This window comes from Myxocyprinus asiaticus, chromosome 23 (genome assembly GCF_019703515.2).
Source record: "Myxocyprinus asiaticus isolate MX2 ecotype Aquarium Trade chromosome 23, UBuf_Myxa_2, whole genome shotgun sequence".
NCBI lineage: Eukaryota > Metazoa > Chordata > Actinopteri > Cypriniformes > Catostomidae > Myxocyprinus > Myxocyprinus asiaticus.
The window spans coordinates 42,716,234-42,732,846 of record NC_059366.1 but is presented as its reverse complement, the minus strand read 5'-3'; the positions used below and the strand labels follow the sequence as shown (position 1 = coordinate 42,732,846).

General features: G+C 37.3%; 1 protein-coding gene across 2 annotated transcripts in view; it reads left to right on the top strand.

Moving 5' to 3' along the window:
• The window catches only part of LOC127413525 (fibroblast growth factor receptor 2-like), a 74,247-nt gene that overhangs the window by 30,965 nt on the left and 26,669 nt on the right, over nt 1-16,613 (top strand). The window contains exons 7-11 of one of the 2 annotated variants that reach the window (XM_051650737.1): nt 4,329-4,519; nt 5,083-5,221; nt 9,063-9,259; nt 10,802-10,941; nt 13,156-13,277. In XM_051650737.1, coding sequence (XP_051506697.1) covers nt 4,329-4,519; nt 5,083-5,221; nt 9,063-9,259; nt 10,802-10,941; nt 13,156-13,277 — 789 coding nt within the window. Of the gene's footprint in view, nt 1-4,328; nt 4,520-5,082; nt 5,222-7,204; nt 7,350-9,062; nt 9,260-10,801; nt 10,942-13,155; nt 13,278-16,613 lie in introns of both variants that reach the window. The other variant, XM_051650736.1, reaches the window with a different exon arrangement.

The window sequence follows — 16,613 nt, the reverse complement described above, 5'->3', positions numbered from 1 at the left end:
TCTTTCAGAAGGTCTCTGTTTTTCTGTTCAGTTTTATTGCATAGCCGTAAAGCTGTTTTGTGTCTGGCTCAGTCTAATACTCACATCACAGAAAAAGCAAGAGTGAAGGAGGCAAAATGAGGCAGATAAAGAGAGTATATTTGTTCCCCTTTTTTAACTTTAATGTCAAAGAAACCTACCAGAGAAGTCTATCAAAGTGACAAGAAGAGGAATAGTGGGTCGGAAGAGAGAAAACATTTTCTCTGTGCCGGAATCGGAATCTCGCTGACCGCTCTGAGAGGTCATTGGAAGTGGCACTGGCTTGAACTGGCCTGCATTTCAAAGCTGGACAAAGTACAAAGAACTAATATTTAAAAGAGCCAAAAAGACTAATTATTGCTGTTTACTGTGGACGTCTGCCATATTCCAGCACAGAAACTTCTATTGTAGATCATTTCCAACAAAAACCCTATCTGCGAATTTGAGCTCACATTACATATCGATTAATTTGAGTATAGGCCACCCAGTCACCATCCACTGCCACTCCTTTGAGATGGCTGGTATGACCAAAATCTTATATCGTGATATGAGTAATTCTATATCATGGTATCCATATATATGACAAAATAGTTATTGTTGCTAGAAAGTCAATGAAAAATGGTTTCTATACTAAATAACCATCGTAAAGCCATATTTTTTTGATAAAGTAGTGAATTAAATACTCTACAAATGAAAGGTACTTCATCTTATTTGATTTTTTTCTCTTTTTATTTGGAACTTGATATGCACAAACCAAAAAATAAGAAAATTCATAAAAAATTAATAAGTCTGGCATCAGTGCAAAGACTCAAAACAGTAAAGCTAATATATTATTTAAAAAAAAAGGATAGTTCTGACTCAACATTTTGACTGGATGAGCCACATTCGAAGACGTAAAATAGCCAGTATGATTGCACATCAATTTAATTTTTTACTAATGCAGCAAGTTGCGACATTACTCTGCAAATATAAACAACTAAACTAAACAACGTTTTGTGTTGTGCTTGCCTAACAACGCTTTTCTTCGTTTTGAACTTTTGAATAATTTTGAATCATCTTTTTTCTCATATGTAAATAACGTACAGCAGTTCTGCCTAATGATAGCCACTCAATCTACCACAGTATAAAGTATAAATGGTATAACAAAATCGATTGACACATTTCTATCGTTACAGGGTGCATACCGTCATTCAGCACTAGTCGGCACAGTGACTCGACTCTGTCTGCATCTCCCACCATCATGTCTCTCTCGATCAATACTAGCGATAGCGACCCTTACCTGACCCTCTCTGGCTGGGTATGCCAAGTCAGCAGGTTACCCAAAGTTTAACAGTCTCGCTTTGGGATGCCAGATCGACCTGTAAATGCCTGGTAATGATGTAATTTATAGATTGTGATTTGGTGGTGATGTGGGTGATTTGCTGGCACTTGGCAAAATTGATGGGTGACTCAGTGGTTTTATAAAGTGCTTCGGAGAAATACCTGACCCTGAACTGGTTATGATTGGATATTTAGAAGTGGTTTGGTTAGAGTATTTGTGTGTGAGACTTGAGTGTTTAAGCGATAATGTGTCTGTTGAAGGAAGACTTTTTGATAGAGGTTTATAACTGTTTGCAACTACTGTACATGTTTGTTGGCTTAATATGCCCTGGCTTTGTGTTTTTTTTTTTTTTTTTTTGCACTGCCACTCAAGCTTTCTATTGTCATTTGTGTTAAAAGTGTTGTTTGAACATTAAATGCCTTGAGTGAAGGATAAAATCAATATTACATTTGTTTCCATTTTTTGAGTGACAAAGAGAAAAGAAAACTGTAAGAGAGACAGTAACGCTTGAGGTGAAGACAGAGGTGCACTTTTAAAAGAAACAAGGGACATTTTATGGACACATTTATGAATATTATAAATGCTTTTTTTTTTTTTTTGACTATAAGGAGTAACCAATTTTGGGTAAACATTACCCCAGTGTATTTTCTGTACCCTGAGAGATGATTCGATAAAAGTAGGATGGATGGATGGATGGATAGTTAAATGAGTATATGGATGGATAGTTATATGTGATAATATTTAAATGGGTAAATGGAAGGATGGATGGATGGAAGGAAGGATGTATGATAAATGGATGGATAGATAGTTAAAAGGGTATATGAATAGATGAAAGGATGGATGGATTGTAAATGAGTATGTAGATGGATATTTAGATGGGTGGATAGTTAAATGGGTATTTGGACGTATGGGTGTATGGATAGTTGGATGGGTGGATGCATGGATGGATGGTAAATGGGTATATGGATGGATAGTTTGATGGGTGGATAGTCAGATGGGTATTTGGGTAGATGTATGTATGGATAGATAGTTGGATGGAGGGATGGATAGAGGGATTGTCAGATGGATATTTAAATGGCTATATGGATGAATGGAAAGATAGTTAAATGGGTATATGAATGTATGTATGGATGCATGGATGGATGTATGGATATTTGGATGGGTGGATGGATGGGTGAATGGATGGATGGATGGATAGTTTAATGGGCAGATGGATGGATGTATGGAATGATGTATGTATGGATGGATGGATATATAGTTAAATGGGTATATGAATGGATGGATGGCAAGGTAGATAAATGGGCAAATGGATGGATGGCAAGATAGTTAAATGGGTAAATGGATGGATGGATTGATTGATTGATTGATGGATAAATCGTATATATGGATGATGAATGGAAGAATAGGTGGACCATTGAATAGATAGATGAATAGATTGAGAAACAGATGGATGACTGGATACATAGAAATGTATGGATACATGGAAAGATGATGAATGAATTAGTGGATAATTACATGGGTAGATGGATGGGTGGATGGATGGATAATAAAATGGGTGGATGGATGGATAAGTGGTATATGGATGGATGAATTTAAGAATGGTAGATGAATTATTAGATAAATGAATAGATTAAGAAATGGATGGATGGATGGATAGATAGAAAGATGATGAATGAATAGGTGGATGTATGGCTGAATGAAGTATGATTGATGGATAAATGGAGGTATAATGGATGGATGGATGGATGAATAAATGGATAGATAAATAGATTGAGAAATGGATGGATGCATGGATGGATGGATGGACAGATAGACAAAGATGATGAATGAATAGGTAGAGTGATGGATTGCTGAATAAAGTATGATTGATGGATGAATGGAATTATAATGGATGGATGGATAAAAGCAAAGCAAGTTGGAATACAATAAAGAAATTTGACAAATTTGGAACACCAAAAAAACAAACTCAAACACAGGATTTTATAAGGATGAGCAGACAGACAGAACAGGTTAACATTCAGCTGTCTCAGTTAAAGCTCATATGTAAATTTACCTTCTAAAAGTAGTCAAAAATTGTCCAAGCATGAGTGGATCACAGAGCCACTTTATGTCCCTCACTTTTTGTTCATCATCTGTTCTTCCTCATCTGTCTAACTTTTCTTTTCACTACCCTTATGTTGGTCATCTTTTATTCTTACCATCCTTTGACCCCGGCCCCCTCTTTCTTCTGCTTTCTCTCACTGGTTTGCACCATTGTGTTGAGCTTTTCTTGAGCCTCTTCATGTGCCCTTCTGTCCTCAATACACCCCCCACACAACTTCACTGCTTGTTTGTGGAGGTTAACCTCTCTACATCTCCTGTGTTACATCACTGTTTTGTGTCTGTGTGCGTCGAGGTTACTAGGAGACACGTCAAAACTGAATGACAAGGTGAGAGTAACAATGAGGTGTGTGCATGGGAGATTTAGAGGCTTTGGGTTGTTTTGGGTCTTTTGAGGCTTTGGGTTGAGGCTTTTTTGAGTGTGCAAAACTCAGAGAAAACAAAAACTACAGCCAAAATTGTCTTGTTGGAGCAGTGTTAAATTATATGTTAAATTGTGTATTGTAATTTTGCTAATATTAAAATACTTTCTCTTATCCCAGTTTAATATGCTGAGACAATTGTAGGTAAAGCATTGGTAGGTTGATTGTAGGTCGATCATTTTAAGCCCTAATAGGCCTAAGTCCCAAAAATAATTGATGGAAAATTGGTCCCTCAAGATTTGTGTTACTTTTGTGCTTGTTAGTGTAGTGAGTTTGTAGCTTAGCAACATGCTAATTCAGACAATATTCATGAGAACTTACCTAAGAAGAACATTTGGCCCTAAGGGGCAGTTCACACCTAACATGTTTTGTGTCCCTTTATTGCTAATGTTCGATCAGAATCAATAGGATAAAGCTACAGTGAGGTAAATATTGATATAATGATGCATTTTCTTCCTTTTTATCAGAACGCTCTCCGCACCGGCCAATTCTTCAGGCAGGCCTGCCTGCTAACACTACCGTACACATCGGAGAAGACGCGAAGTTCGTCTGTAAAGTTTACAGTGATGCCCAGCCTCATATCCAGTGGCTGCAACACATTGTCAAGAACGGCAGCCGTTATGGCCCTGATGGACTCCCATATGTCCGCGTGTTGAAGGTAGGCTAAGTTTTTCCTAACCAATCAGATCTCTATATTCATGTTTAAAAGAATCTGATTGGATCGCAGACTGATCCATTTTCCCTTTTTCTGTTCTTTTTCTGGGAATACTTTTTCTGACAAATGTATTGAATCTTTGACAAGAATGAATTGCTGGTCCAAACTGGTTAATGCCTGTTTGGTGCTGGTCTAGCTGGGGGACCAGCATAACCATCTTGTTCACCATCAAAAAATGCTGGTCAGCCAGTACGGTCTTTCTAATGAAGCTGGTTGACCAAGGACTTTTCGAAGAGGTTTTGCTTAAGAAAAGATAGGAAACTGCAAAAACAAAAGACTAAACTCTATTCCTGCAGAGAACAAACTGGACGTTCAAGGCATACTTTTGCAGGAAAGATTCTGGACATGAAGCAAAATGTTTTTTTTTCCTTATATGATGTAATGGGTGGTGGTCCTTCCCTTTTCTTCTCCCCATGCTCTCCGCTCTTCTAATGTTCCTAAAAATTATGAAAGATTGTAACAGGCTACCGTATGTGTGTTTTTGTCCTTGTTGTGGCGCTCCTTAGCGCTCGGGCATAAATAGCTCGGATGTGGAAGTTCTCATGCTCACCAACGTCACAGAAGAGGACGCTGGTGAATATACGTGCCAGGTCTCCAATTATCTTGGGCAGGTCAACCAGTCCTGTTGGCTGACTGTCCTACCAGGTAAAAACCAAGAATGAGAAACATTGTCTCTCCTCAGCGTCCTCCCCTTTGCTGGTGTTTTGGGTTGTTTTTATGTCGTTGTTCTGATCTTGGGATTTTCGCTGACCCGTTGTGGTGTGGTCTGTTGTTTTATTTTTCCCATTTTGTTTTTTGGTGGACCTCTTCCTGGTGACCCTGACTGCCTGTTAATCGCCCATGGAAACAAGCCTTTAGTTTGTCCTTGCCACAGTCTTCCGTTTCTCCTTTGTTATACTGCTGTTCTGTCTGAGCTTTCCTATTTATATTTCCCACTTTGTCCATTTGGTATCTTCAACTGATTAGCACTGACAGAGTTTTAACATGCTGTTTTAGCACTGTAAACTCTATCCAAAAAGTTGCGCCTCAAAATTAATCAGTTTTAAAGCACTGCTGCTACAACGATCACAGCACCGCTTGTGTGAACTATGATTTTTTTAATTGAAAGGATATATATATATATATATATATATATATATATATATATATATATATATATATATATATATATACAGTATATACACTGTACAGTATATGCAGTATATATATATATATATATATATATATATATATATATATATATATATATATATATATATATATATATATATATATAATATACACTACCGGTCAAAAGTTTTGAAACACTTGACTGAAATGTTTCTTATGATCTTAAAAATCTTTTGATCTGAATGCGTATGCTTAAATGTTTGAAATTAGTTTTGTAGACAAAAATATAATTGTGCCACCATATTAATTTATTTCATTATAAAACTAAAATTTAATTAAAAAAAAAAAAGTTTTTGAAATTGATGACTTGGACCAAATAATAAAGAAAAGCAGCCAATAAGTGCCCAACATAGATGGGAACTCCTTCAATACTGTTTAAAAATCATCCCAGGGTGATACCTCAAGAAGTTGGTTGAGAAAATGTCAAGAGTACATGTCTGCAAATTCTAGGCAAAGGGTGACTACTTTGAAGATGCTAAAATATAACACAGTTTTGATTTATTTTGAATTTTGTTTAGTCACAGCATAATTCCCATAGTTTCATTTATGTTATTCCATAGTTTTGATGACTTTACTATTATTCTAAAATGTGAAAAAAATAAAATAAAATAAATTATAATACAGAATGAGTAAGTTTTTCAAAACCTTTGAACGGTAGTGTGTGTATATATATATATATATATATATATATATATATATATATATATATATATATATATATCAGTCAGTATGCATCTGTGCCTGTTGTTGACTGTACTAAAGAGCAACACAAAGCAGTCGTAGTGCACATGTGTTAAATGTGTCCGTACGGGCTTGCAGTCAAGAGCATACTTTGAAAGGCTAGTGCGCTCAACCTTGTTCGATGCGTAACGGAACGTAGAAAAACTAGGTATACCCTATCTATACGAAACGCCTCAGATAGGTGTATGTGGTGGACATGGCCCTAAGCCTCCACTTCCAAAAGGCTGACTAATCAACTAGTCCTAGAGACAATCCACCGACTTGTCAATTATGAAAATAGGTCCAAGTTTCTTAACTTTCTCTCTTGGTGAAATGCAGTGGCTTGTCTTCCATGTTTCTACTCCTGTGTTTGCATGGACCCTTGAGGATCTGTTGGGCTCACCTGTTTTTGGTTTAGGGCACAAATGTTTCAAACGTATTCATGTAAAGTGGTCTTTTTCCACCCCCTTACGTTTCACTATGGCGGTTTTGTGCTACCTTTCCTTTTTGATGATCCCCTCTACCAAAATGGAACATCTACCATCTCAAATGTGTAGATGGGAAATACAACAATGAATGTCTCCCGTTTCTTTCCTCCTTTTGGTTTTTTGGGACTGATTTGTTTCTTTTCTTCTGTCTTCCCATCATTTCTCCTTTATTCATTCTTGTATCTCTCCTTTCATTTCAATCTTCCTCCTCTATCACTCTTCTTCTGCATTCCTCCTTTGTTTCTCTCAGACGGCAGGTGTGAACACTACAGACAAAGAGATCGAGGTGCTCTACCTGCCTAATGTAACTTTCGAGGATGCGGGCGAGTATACGTGCTTGGCGGGTAACTCTATTGGGATCTCCTATCACACTGCTTGGTTGACGGTGCTTCCAGGTATACACTTGTCCTCTACTGCTTCTGTACAGCTTTCTTTACGTTAACACAATGTTTGGTTGATACAACGGCAACGTTATTGAGGCAAATCTCTTCGAGAGGGAGTGAAAGACACTTGGAACGACGCTCAGCCATTTTAACACAAATCTAATGTTCTTAATTGATCAATGATGACATGAGTTTGTTCAACATTGTAATAAAACTTTAGTCAAATGTGAGAGCTTTGCAGTTGTTGGTTTGGCGTGTCCAAAAACTACACCCAAGTGTTTTTAGCTCCCTCTTGTTCACAGTTTTCTGTTCCCTACTAACATTTTAATGATCGCTTGTTTTGAAAGATGTGTTTTAAAGGAATAGTTCACCTAGATGACAGTTCTGTCATCCTTTACCCACTTTTCTGGTGCTTTTTTTCCAAATTTTTAGTACTTGACAGCCCCTGGTTTTCATGGTATAGAAATGGGCATTGTGAACATTCTTAATTTTTTTTTCTCCATTTGTTCTCCATGGAAGTACATGTTTGGAACATAAGGGTGAATAAATGATTGCTGAATTTTCATCTTTTGGGTCAACTTTTCCTTTAACACCATACCCGTTTGTCCTGATTTCGTCATTGTCTTTTTCCATTTAAGCTCTAATAACTGCTAAATTCTCTAAAGAAAGTCCCAATATTTGCTTTACTTTTCCAATGTTTTCTTTCTTAGTAATTAGGGTCACTCCTCAACCACAGTGTTTGTGTTTATTTGTGTTTGTGTGGGTGTATCTAAAGGAGTGTCCTGACTGACTTGATTTAGATCTTTAGTACACATCAGATAGCATGCTAGATAATAGCCATTAATTTTAGTATCAGCTGAGCAGGTTTAACTGGATATCAATAGATCAAAAAATGTTCATAGTTTTAAGTACACATGGTTCAAAATTCAAACATTAAAGAGGTCTTAAGATGCATTATGTGCATGTTAACATGCATAATGCAACAGCACAGCCCCCATCATTTTAATAAGAGTCTATTTCCAGACAAGGAAACCGAAGAAATCTTTGACTGCAAATGGCACCACTTACTAGTCTGTGGTCAGACAGATGGAAGTGTGTATGTTTGTGTATGGCCGTGTCCATAAAGTGTATTCCTGAAGGACTTTAAGTGGCAGGAAGTACTTCAATACTGCGGTCATATGTAAACGATTTTGCAAGCGTGTGCATGTTTGCAGGGGCCGTTGAGTGTCAGAATGGATGCTGTGATTGACCATGTGCCCAACCAAGAGTCCCTGCAAGAAAACGTGTCATGTGAGGGTTAGCTTTAGGAGTAGGGTCTATGAAAAGTTCCCGCCATGAGAGAAAAGTCACTTTAGTACTGCATTAAGATTAAATGGAGATAAGTTCATTTTATAGTTCTACACTCTTACTGTATGTCAACAATAGTCTCATTTGTTTTCATTTTTAATTATTCTTAGGAATTCTATATAGAGTTAAGTTATTTGTGCCTCTCATATGATTTCCATTCTTCAACACCCCTTCCATTTGCTCTATTTTGGTATCAATGGTGGAATATTCTCCCATGAAATCTTCATGTCCTCACATGGATTATGGGCAAAATTAAGGTTTCTGGTGCAATATTCCATTGCTCTATCGCTTGGGGAATGAGGAATAGCTGCAGTCCTTCTTGGTTTGTTCCCTCACTTCTTTGTCCAAATCTGTCCGATCCTTCTCAACACACTACAGCCCAGACAGACACCATCGAGCAAGACTACCCTCCGGACTACGTCGAGATCGCAATCTACTGCATAGGCGTCTTTCTGATCGCCTGTATGGTGGTGATCGTGGTGGTTTGCAGAATGAGAACGTCGGCTAAGAAGCCTGATTTTGGGAGTCAACCTGCGGTTCACAAGCTGACCAAACAAATCCCACTGCGCCGCCAGGTAACAGAAAGTAGATAAAGAGTTCCAAAGACCTTATACACTCATGCACACACACATACACAGACACACACATACAGTATATACTGTAAGATAATGATTTGTCTTTTCAACTTTTAGCTCTGTGGACTTCTAGAAAGTAGTTTTGTTAAAACATTTTTCACTCTCTCAGTGGTGTTTTTTAAATTTGCCTGCTAACAATGTCCAGCAGTGTGCCACCAAAGAATTGTCATTGTTGTTACATTTTTCACCATTTCCACCAGTGTCATTTTCTAGCACATCTCAAATTCTGTATTGTGTTTAATAGAATTCAGTGGTGGAAAGGAATTCATAGCTAATATTTGTACGTATCCTGAATACACACAATTAAATAATATTTTCACACTTTTTGCACAATTTGGCAAAATTACAGCTTGATTGGAAATGACACCCGATAGTGATATTTACCTCAGATTTTCTCAGTTTTCTACAAACGTCAGTTGCCTCATATTTCATCTCAGTTGACTTGGTTAACAATTGAACTAACTTTTGAAAAAACTTTATTAGCGGCAAAATTGTTTGGTGTTATGGAAATGATGCCACAGCTGTGAGTTGAACAATTTATAGAAAATATTTTTACACAATAATTATTGAAATGGTTTATATTTATTTCACTCTGTTTAGACTAACATAGTTTAAAACGAAATTTTAAGTCTGGGATAAAAGCTAAAATAATACAATCTATACATAAAAGGCATTAAAAAAGTACCACACGTAAATGATGAAGGCATGGTAAAAAGTTTCTGAGTCAGTTTTAATGTGACCAACATATAACAAAATGAAAAGAAGTTGATATTGGTTATTTTTTAATAAAAATTTTCCCATGGGACATAAAAGTGCCTGAAGGTGAACAAACACCCATAGTTAGATTAATATGTATAGATATACAGTATGCACACAGTATATTCATAAATGTGTGTATATAGAGACAGACAGACAGACAGACAGATAGATAGATAGATAGATAATATTAAATTGTAATTTTATCATAAATCGTATTTCAGTATTCTAGATATGTTTATCTACAATAAAAGATTGTGCCTTAAAGTTTTGCACTCTGATGCCTTTGTATGAGATGCTTAGATGTTGTAAGCTATTAAATAACATGTCAGCTTCCCTTGTTGCTAAGATGTAGGTATTCTGTACAGGGGTAAGTTCTCAGATATTGATAAAGAAGCCTCCAAATGGAAAATATCTCACATATTTAAGCTTGTTTATGAATATGTTAATCAGACTACTGATTGAAAGATGTAATTGTATTTACTGCATGGCTTTAACGTAAGACTGCTTAAACAGAGCAAGACAGCTTGGTGCAGATTTTATTTGGTCTTAAGTCACAGCATGTAATGATATAAAGACATACACACACACACACACACACACACACACACACACACACACACACACACACACACACACACACACACTACACACTTGTAGTTGTTGATTTTGTATGGTGCTGTCTCAAAGATTCAGGTGATCAGCCAATCACCTTTCTCCTTACAGGTGTCTTCTGACTCCAGCTCCTCCATGAGCTCCAGCACGCCATTGGTCAGGATCACCACTTGCCGTAGCTCCGCCCATGATGACCCCATCCCTGAGTATGACCTTCCTGAAGACCCCCGCTGGGAGTTCTCCAGAGACAAGTGAGTTCCCTCAAAGTGGGATTGGTAGTGTAGGGGTGACATATAGTTGATAAAAATTGGTTGTAGGTTTAAGTCCCATGAACTATTAACATTGTGCCCTTGGACGAGACACTTTAAGTCACTTTAGAGACACTAAAGTATGGAAGCCCTGAACTGCACTGTGAAATTTTGTTTTTTAACTTAGTGAAACATTATAATTTTTTTTTCAGGTGTCTTAGTGCCTTCCTGAGCCTATGTCCTACAGTTTTTTTTCTGTCAAAAAATTGGTTTTCTCATTTTTTTTTTCCTCAATTTTTTTTTCCTTTCTTACATTTTTTTTTTTTTTCTCTTTCTATTTTTTTTCCCTCTCATTTTTAAAAAAATAATAAATGCTAATTAAAATCTTGCCTCTTTTTAACTTGTAAATCATTGTGTGAAACTAATCTTGTTATCCGGTCCCAGTCCCATTATGCCTAATTATTAACCGGTGACTAATGCTGCTACAATGCACAATTAATCATTCATCCATTACCACTGTTCCAATTTACACCATTATTCTAATAGAGCGGTAATATTTTACCCATATTTCTTGGAGGTATGAGTTTCTGCTGGTTTGGATGTTGATAACTTTCTGTATGTGTCACACATTCCCATCTGACACGGTGACCTCAATTGCACACCTGTACCTTGTGACTGTGCATACAGAACGGGACAGAGCTCAGACTCACGAATGAATGTTTAATTGTCACGCTTAATATTAACAAAATGCTTCCGGTATCAGTTGTAGCTTTCAAAGGGTCCACTGCCGTTGTGTTATCGAAACCTTACGAATTAATGACTAAGAAACCTTGTTTAAGGAATCTGTCATGAACATGATGGAAAGTGGTCATTTTTGAACTGTTATTGATTTCTACACAATTAAAGAGAAGATTTCAACATACTATTTTGCAGTTCCAACACTTACCAAAAAACTACTATGGTATTGTATTGTTTTTTTGGACATGTTCCATCCATGGTAATGCCATTGTTTTCTTTGAAGTACTTTGGAATACAGTGTAAATCCAGTGGTATATGAATATGTTAATCATTCAGTACCATGGTATATTATAAAGTATCACATTACCATAGTCACTATAGGGAAGGGAAATTACAGACAGTGATGTTCATTCGGTAGGTAAGGAGAAGCCCCGTTCTATCAAATTTTTTAACTTCACACCCACCATAGGAATTGTTGCTTTTAGGCAGATGAGCTAAAACATGTATTTCTGTGAGGAAGATTTTGTTAGAAATTATACATTTGTTTTTCAGTTGAAATTATCAATATCAGTATGACTTCTCTGAACTTTTCCAAAATTTCTTTATGCAAACCTACAATATTAGTGCTAAATCTAAGATATTAAGTTGCTTAAAGACGTAATTCACCCAAATATAGTATCTGTTGCCCTCATGTTGTTCCAAATCCGAATGACTTTCTTTCTTCTGTGGAACACAAAATGAGATGTTAGGTAGAATGTTAGCCTCAGTCACTATTTACTTTCATTGTATCTTTCTTCCATACAAAGGGATATGGGTTTGGAACCAATTGAGGGTGAGTAAACAATGACAGAATTTTTATTTTTGGCTTAACTATCCCTTTAACTCACGGACCGCTGTGATGTGCCCTGGGGTCGCATGCTTTTGAAAGGCAGAACACAGTGGAATGTTAACGTTTGCGGTTAGCGTGGAGGATAAACATAACATTATCAGTGGTGGGCTGAACAGACAGAGGCCGCCATTGAGCGTTCAGCATAGAGGGGGATTGTATTATCACAGACACAGATCAGCCCGGGGCCACGCTGCGGGTGTGAATGTTTACATAGCCCAGTGCTGAAGGGGGGCAGGGACATGCCCAACACCTGTCAATCAAAAGTTGACCAAGGGCCACTGGCAGGGCAAGAGGTCAAGATGTCATAGTTACTGTGAGGGATGAAGATGAAGTGTGTGATTGTGTGAGTGTGTTTGTTTATTTCTAAACTAGCCATAATGTGGGAACAGGTTTACGGTAAAATGTCCCCAGATGTTAATTTTCAATACATTTGACAAAAGCTAATTTCTGAAAAAATATGTCATATTGAATGTTGATTATTATAAATATCTAAATACCTACCAAGAGCATTCAGTTTCTTCTCAGATGAGACCTTCTAACCTCAGCAAGTTGTCAGTCAGTAATGTTTGTGGTCACTGGTGTTTGTGCAGGTTAACTCTTGGTAAACCGCTGGGTGAGGGCTGCTTTGGTCAGGTGGTTATGGCTGAAGCTCTGGGCATCGACAAGGACAAACCAAAAGAAGCCGTGACGGTAGCTGTCAAGATGCTGAAAGGTAAGAGGCCAATACGACTATATCACACCCATATATTAAACATTTCCAAGTTGTAGTTCAGCACAATTGTGGCTTGCAGTGTGCCTCCAGTCAACATTTAGGTCATGTTAACTCATACGCAAAGAGTAAATGAGAAGGTTTTCATTCATCCTGAAGCAGAATTTCAGGACTGTTTATAAATTAGTGGAGTTTGCTAAGGCGACAAGCATCACAATTACGATTGCTAATACTTGTGATTAGGGAGTTCAACAAACACTTAACTCTAAGTATTAAATGTTTCAATGTAACTCTCCTGACACCATGCTGTGGATATGAATGATGCTTGTTGAAAGTGCTGTATAATTACCTTTATAACCACTTGGGACTGGTGGACAATTAAATAGGCAACAAATTCCATAGACTTACACTGAAGGAAGGACCCAAGCTATAAGTAAAGATGGTATATACTTTTGTCGAAGCCATCAGTCCATGTTATTTCAATGTAATTTTGTAGTTCTAGTGAAGAACTACTCTACACACAAATCCTGACAAAAAAGATCCACCAATCAGAGAATCGCAGAAAACAAAGCACGGCAAAAGAGCTCTGCAGTGACCGCCCATTCCCATGATGCACTGTGAATTACGCAATTGAGTCGGTCTGCCTACACTTTCAAACTATTTATATATTTGTATACAGTATATCTGAATATTTTACAACAAACTTAAAATGTATTATGTAATAATAATCAATAACTTTAAATCAGTAGTTTTATATTTTCTGCCGTTTTTGATTTTGTCATTCGCAATGCTTCATGGGATTGAAGTTACATACACAGTCTTGTACCTTTGTCTTTTTGTCTGATTTTTAAATAATTTTTTGCTTCAGATCAAAGTTTGTAATGTTGTGATTCACCTCAGAGCTGATTGGTTTGGTTCATTGATTTGAACTCTTTTATGGAGGATTTTATATAATTCCTTTGGGAAAAAAATGAATGGGAAAAAACATCAGAAAACTTAGTGGGTGGGCTCTGTTGCACTCTGTAGCCTAGCATCATGGTGGCGACTTTTGCATGGTCAAGCACCACTCGCATTTCCTCCGAAAATGATAAAAGCTTATTTATTTTAAAATGTTAAATGCATTTCACCACTCATGGTCCATATTAATGCTAATTTACAAAAACAAAAAACAAACAAAAAAACTATGAAATAAACCAGACTAGTAAATGTTTTGTTATGATCTCAGAGTGTGTTCATTCTGCACTTGTGACTGCAGAAGAAAGTGGGAAAAGTGAGGTCTGTACTCTAGAGGCCTTTGAGGGGTTATTTGTTGGTGCTGATTGACTCTGGTATAGCGCTGGTCAAGATGCCGCATAGCTGACCCTCTGCTCACCAGCTGCACGATTCTCGCTCCTCACCTGCACAAAGATCAACCCTCACGCTGAAAGACAGAAAGAGAAGAGAGTGGGGGAGGGAGCTTGTGTCTCAAAAGAAGTTTTAAAGGAAGGAGAAAGGGCTGAGGGGGGCAGGGCTGCTGAGGAGAAGAGACCATGGCAGAAAACACTTGAAAGAAGAGCACATTCACTCTTACACCTGCTTTAATAACTGATGTAAAGTGACCACGAAAAGTATTTGAACACTTAAAGGAATAGTTTGCACGAAAATTCTATCATCATTTATTGGCTTCAGTTTCACATTTTTTTGGAGGGGAACTTTTAGTTTCATGAAAACACAATTTTTAGAGAAGTCCTTGAAACATTCAGGAATCCTTTATGGACGGAAGAGTGCACAGCATTCTAAAGATAAAAAAAGAAACAGGAGTAAGAAAGATAAGGTAGGAATGTCGGTCAGTGGATTGTGTCAGCTTCGCTTGGGTGATCAGCAGGCAGATAATGAAAAGGCAACTCTCTGAGGTAATTACTCTAAATGGAAGAAACGATTTTTAATTGTGAGCCAATGAAAGGAGAGCTGTGTGTGTGGCGGCTCTTCAGTGTATCGTGACTCCGCATACACAGACAGTTATACTGGGACACAAGCAGGCCAGTCTGACCAATCTACTCAGCTATGGTGTGTTTGGAATACTACTCCTACTTCTCATACTATTTTTGCAGTGTGCAGGTGTATACTCTGCACATACTTTACACTTTTGCCAAATGCATACAGTGCAGTGCAGTGTGCTCAACTTGACTTTCTAGTACAAGAAAGACGATAGAACCAGAAGAAATATCAAACAACATCTTTGTCATGACTCATTATTTGGTCAGAATGCCAAAATGTTACACAAAATCTTATTAAAAGGTTAAATTCCAATGCGATCATCCATGCGATTATCTAATCAGCCAATCGTGTGGCAGCAGTGCAGTGCATAAAATCATGTAGATATGGGTCAGGAGCCTTAGTTAATGTTCACATCAACCATCAGAATGGGGAAAAAATGTGATCTCAGTGATTTGGACCATGGCATGACTGTTGGTGCCAGATGGGCTGGTTTGAGTATTTCTGTAACTGCTGATCTCCTGGGATTTTCACACACAACAGTCTCTAGAATTTACTCCGAATAGTGCCAAAAACAAAAAACATCCAGTGAGCGGCAGTTCTGTAGTCGGAAATGACTTGTTGATGAGAGAGGTCAACAGAGAATGGCCAGACTGGTTCGAACTGACAAAGTCTATGGTAACTCAGATAACCGCTCTGTACAATGGTGGTGAGAAGAATATAATGCTATTCTGAGATGCAGGTTGGTGCAGTTTTGGCAGCATGAGGGGGACCTACACAATATTAGGCAGGTGGTTTTAATGTTGTGGCTGATCAGTGTATACTGCATAGTATTCAGTAAGCATTACACATATGTACAATGCATTCTAATATTTGGTATGTTTATAAATGTATACGGCATAATGTTTCAATACTATTTTTTAAAAGTAGTGTGCAGGATATACTGCATAGCATAGTGAGATCATGTGACAAAAGTGTAGCATACTACTATAATTTTTGTCATTATACATTGCATAATTGTTTCACATACTATTTTTTAAATAGCATGAAGTATACAGTATATTATAAACATAGTATTCATTAAGCAGTGCACATGCTGTGAGATCATGTGACAACATTATAGCATACTTCTGTTTCAAATATTTATTATTGCATACTGCATAATGTTTCAAATAAAAAAAAAATTAATAGTGTGCGGTATACAGTATATACTGCATATTATTTAGTAAATAGTACACAAACAGAGAGTTCATGGGACAACAGTGCAACTGATAGCAGTGTGGTATGTGTAAACCTCACTCCCCTGGCCTCAAGAGGCGCACTAGCGACTGACGCTAGAGGCTATAGCCTTTCCCCTCCTTGTTA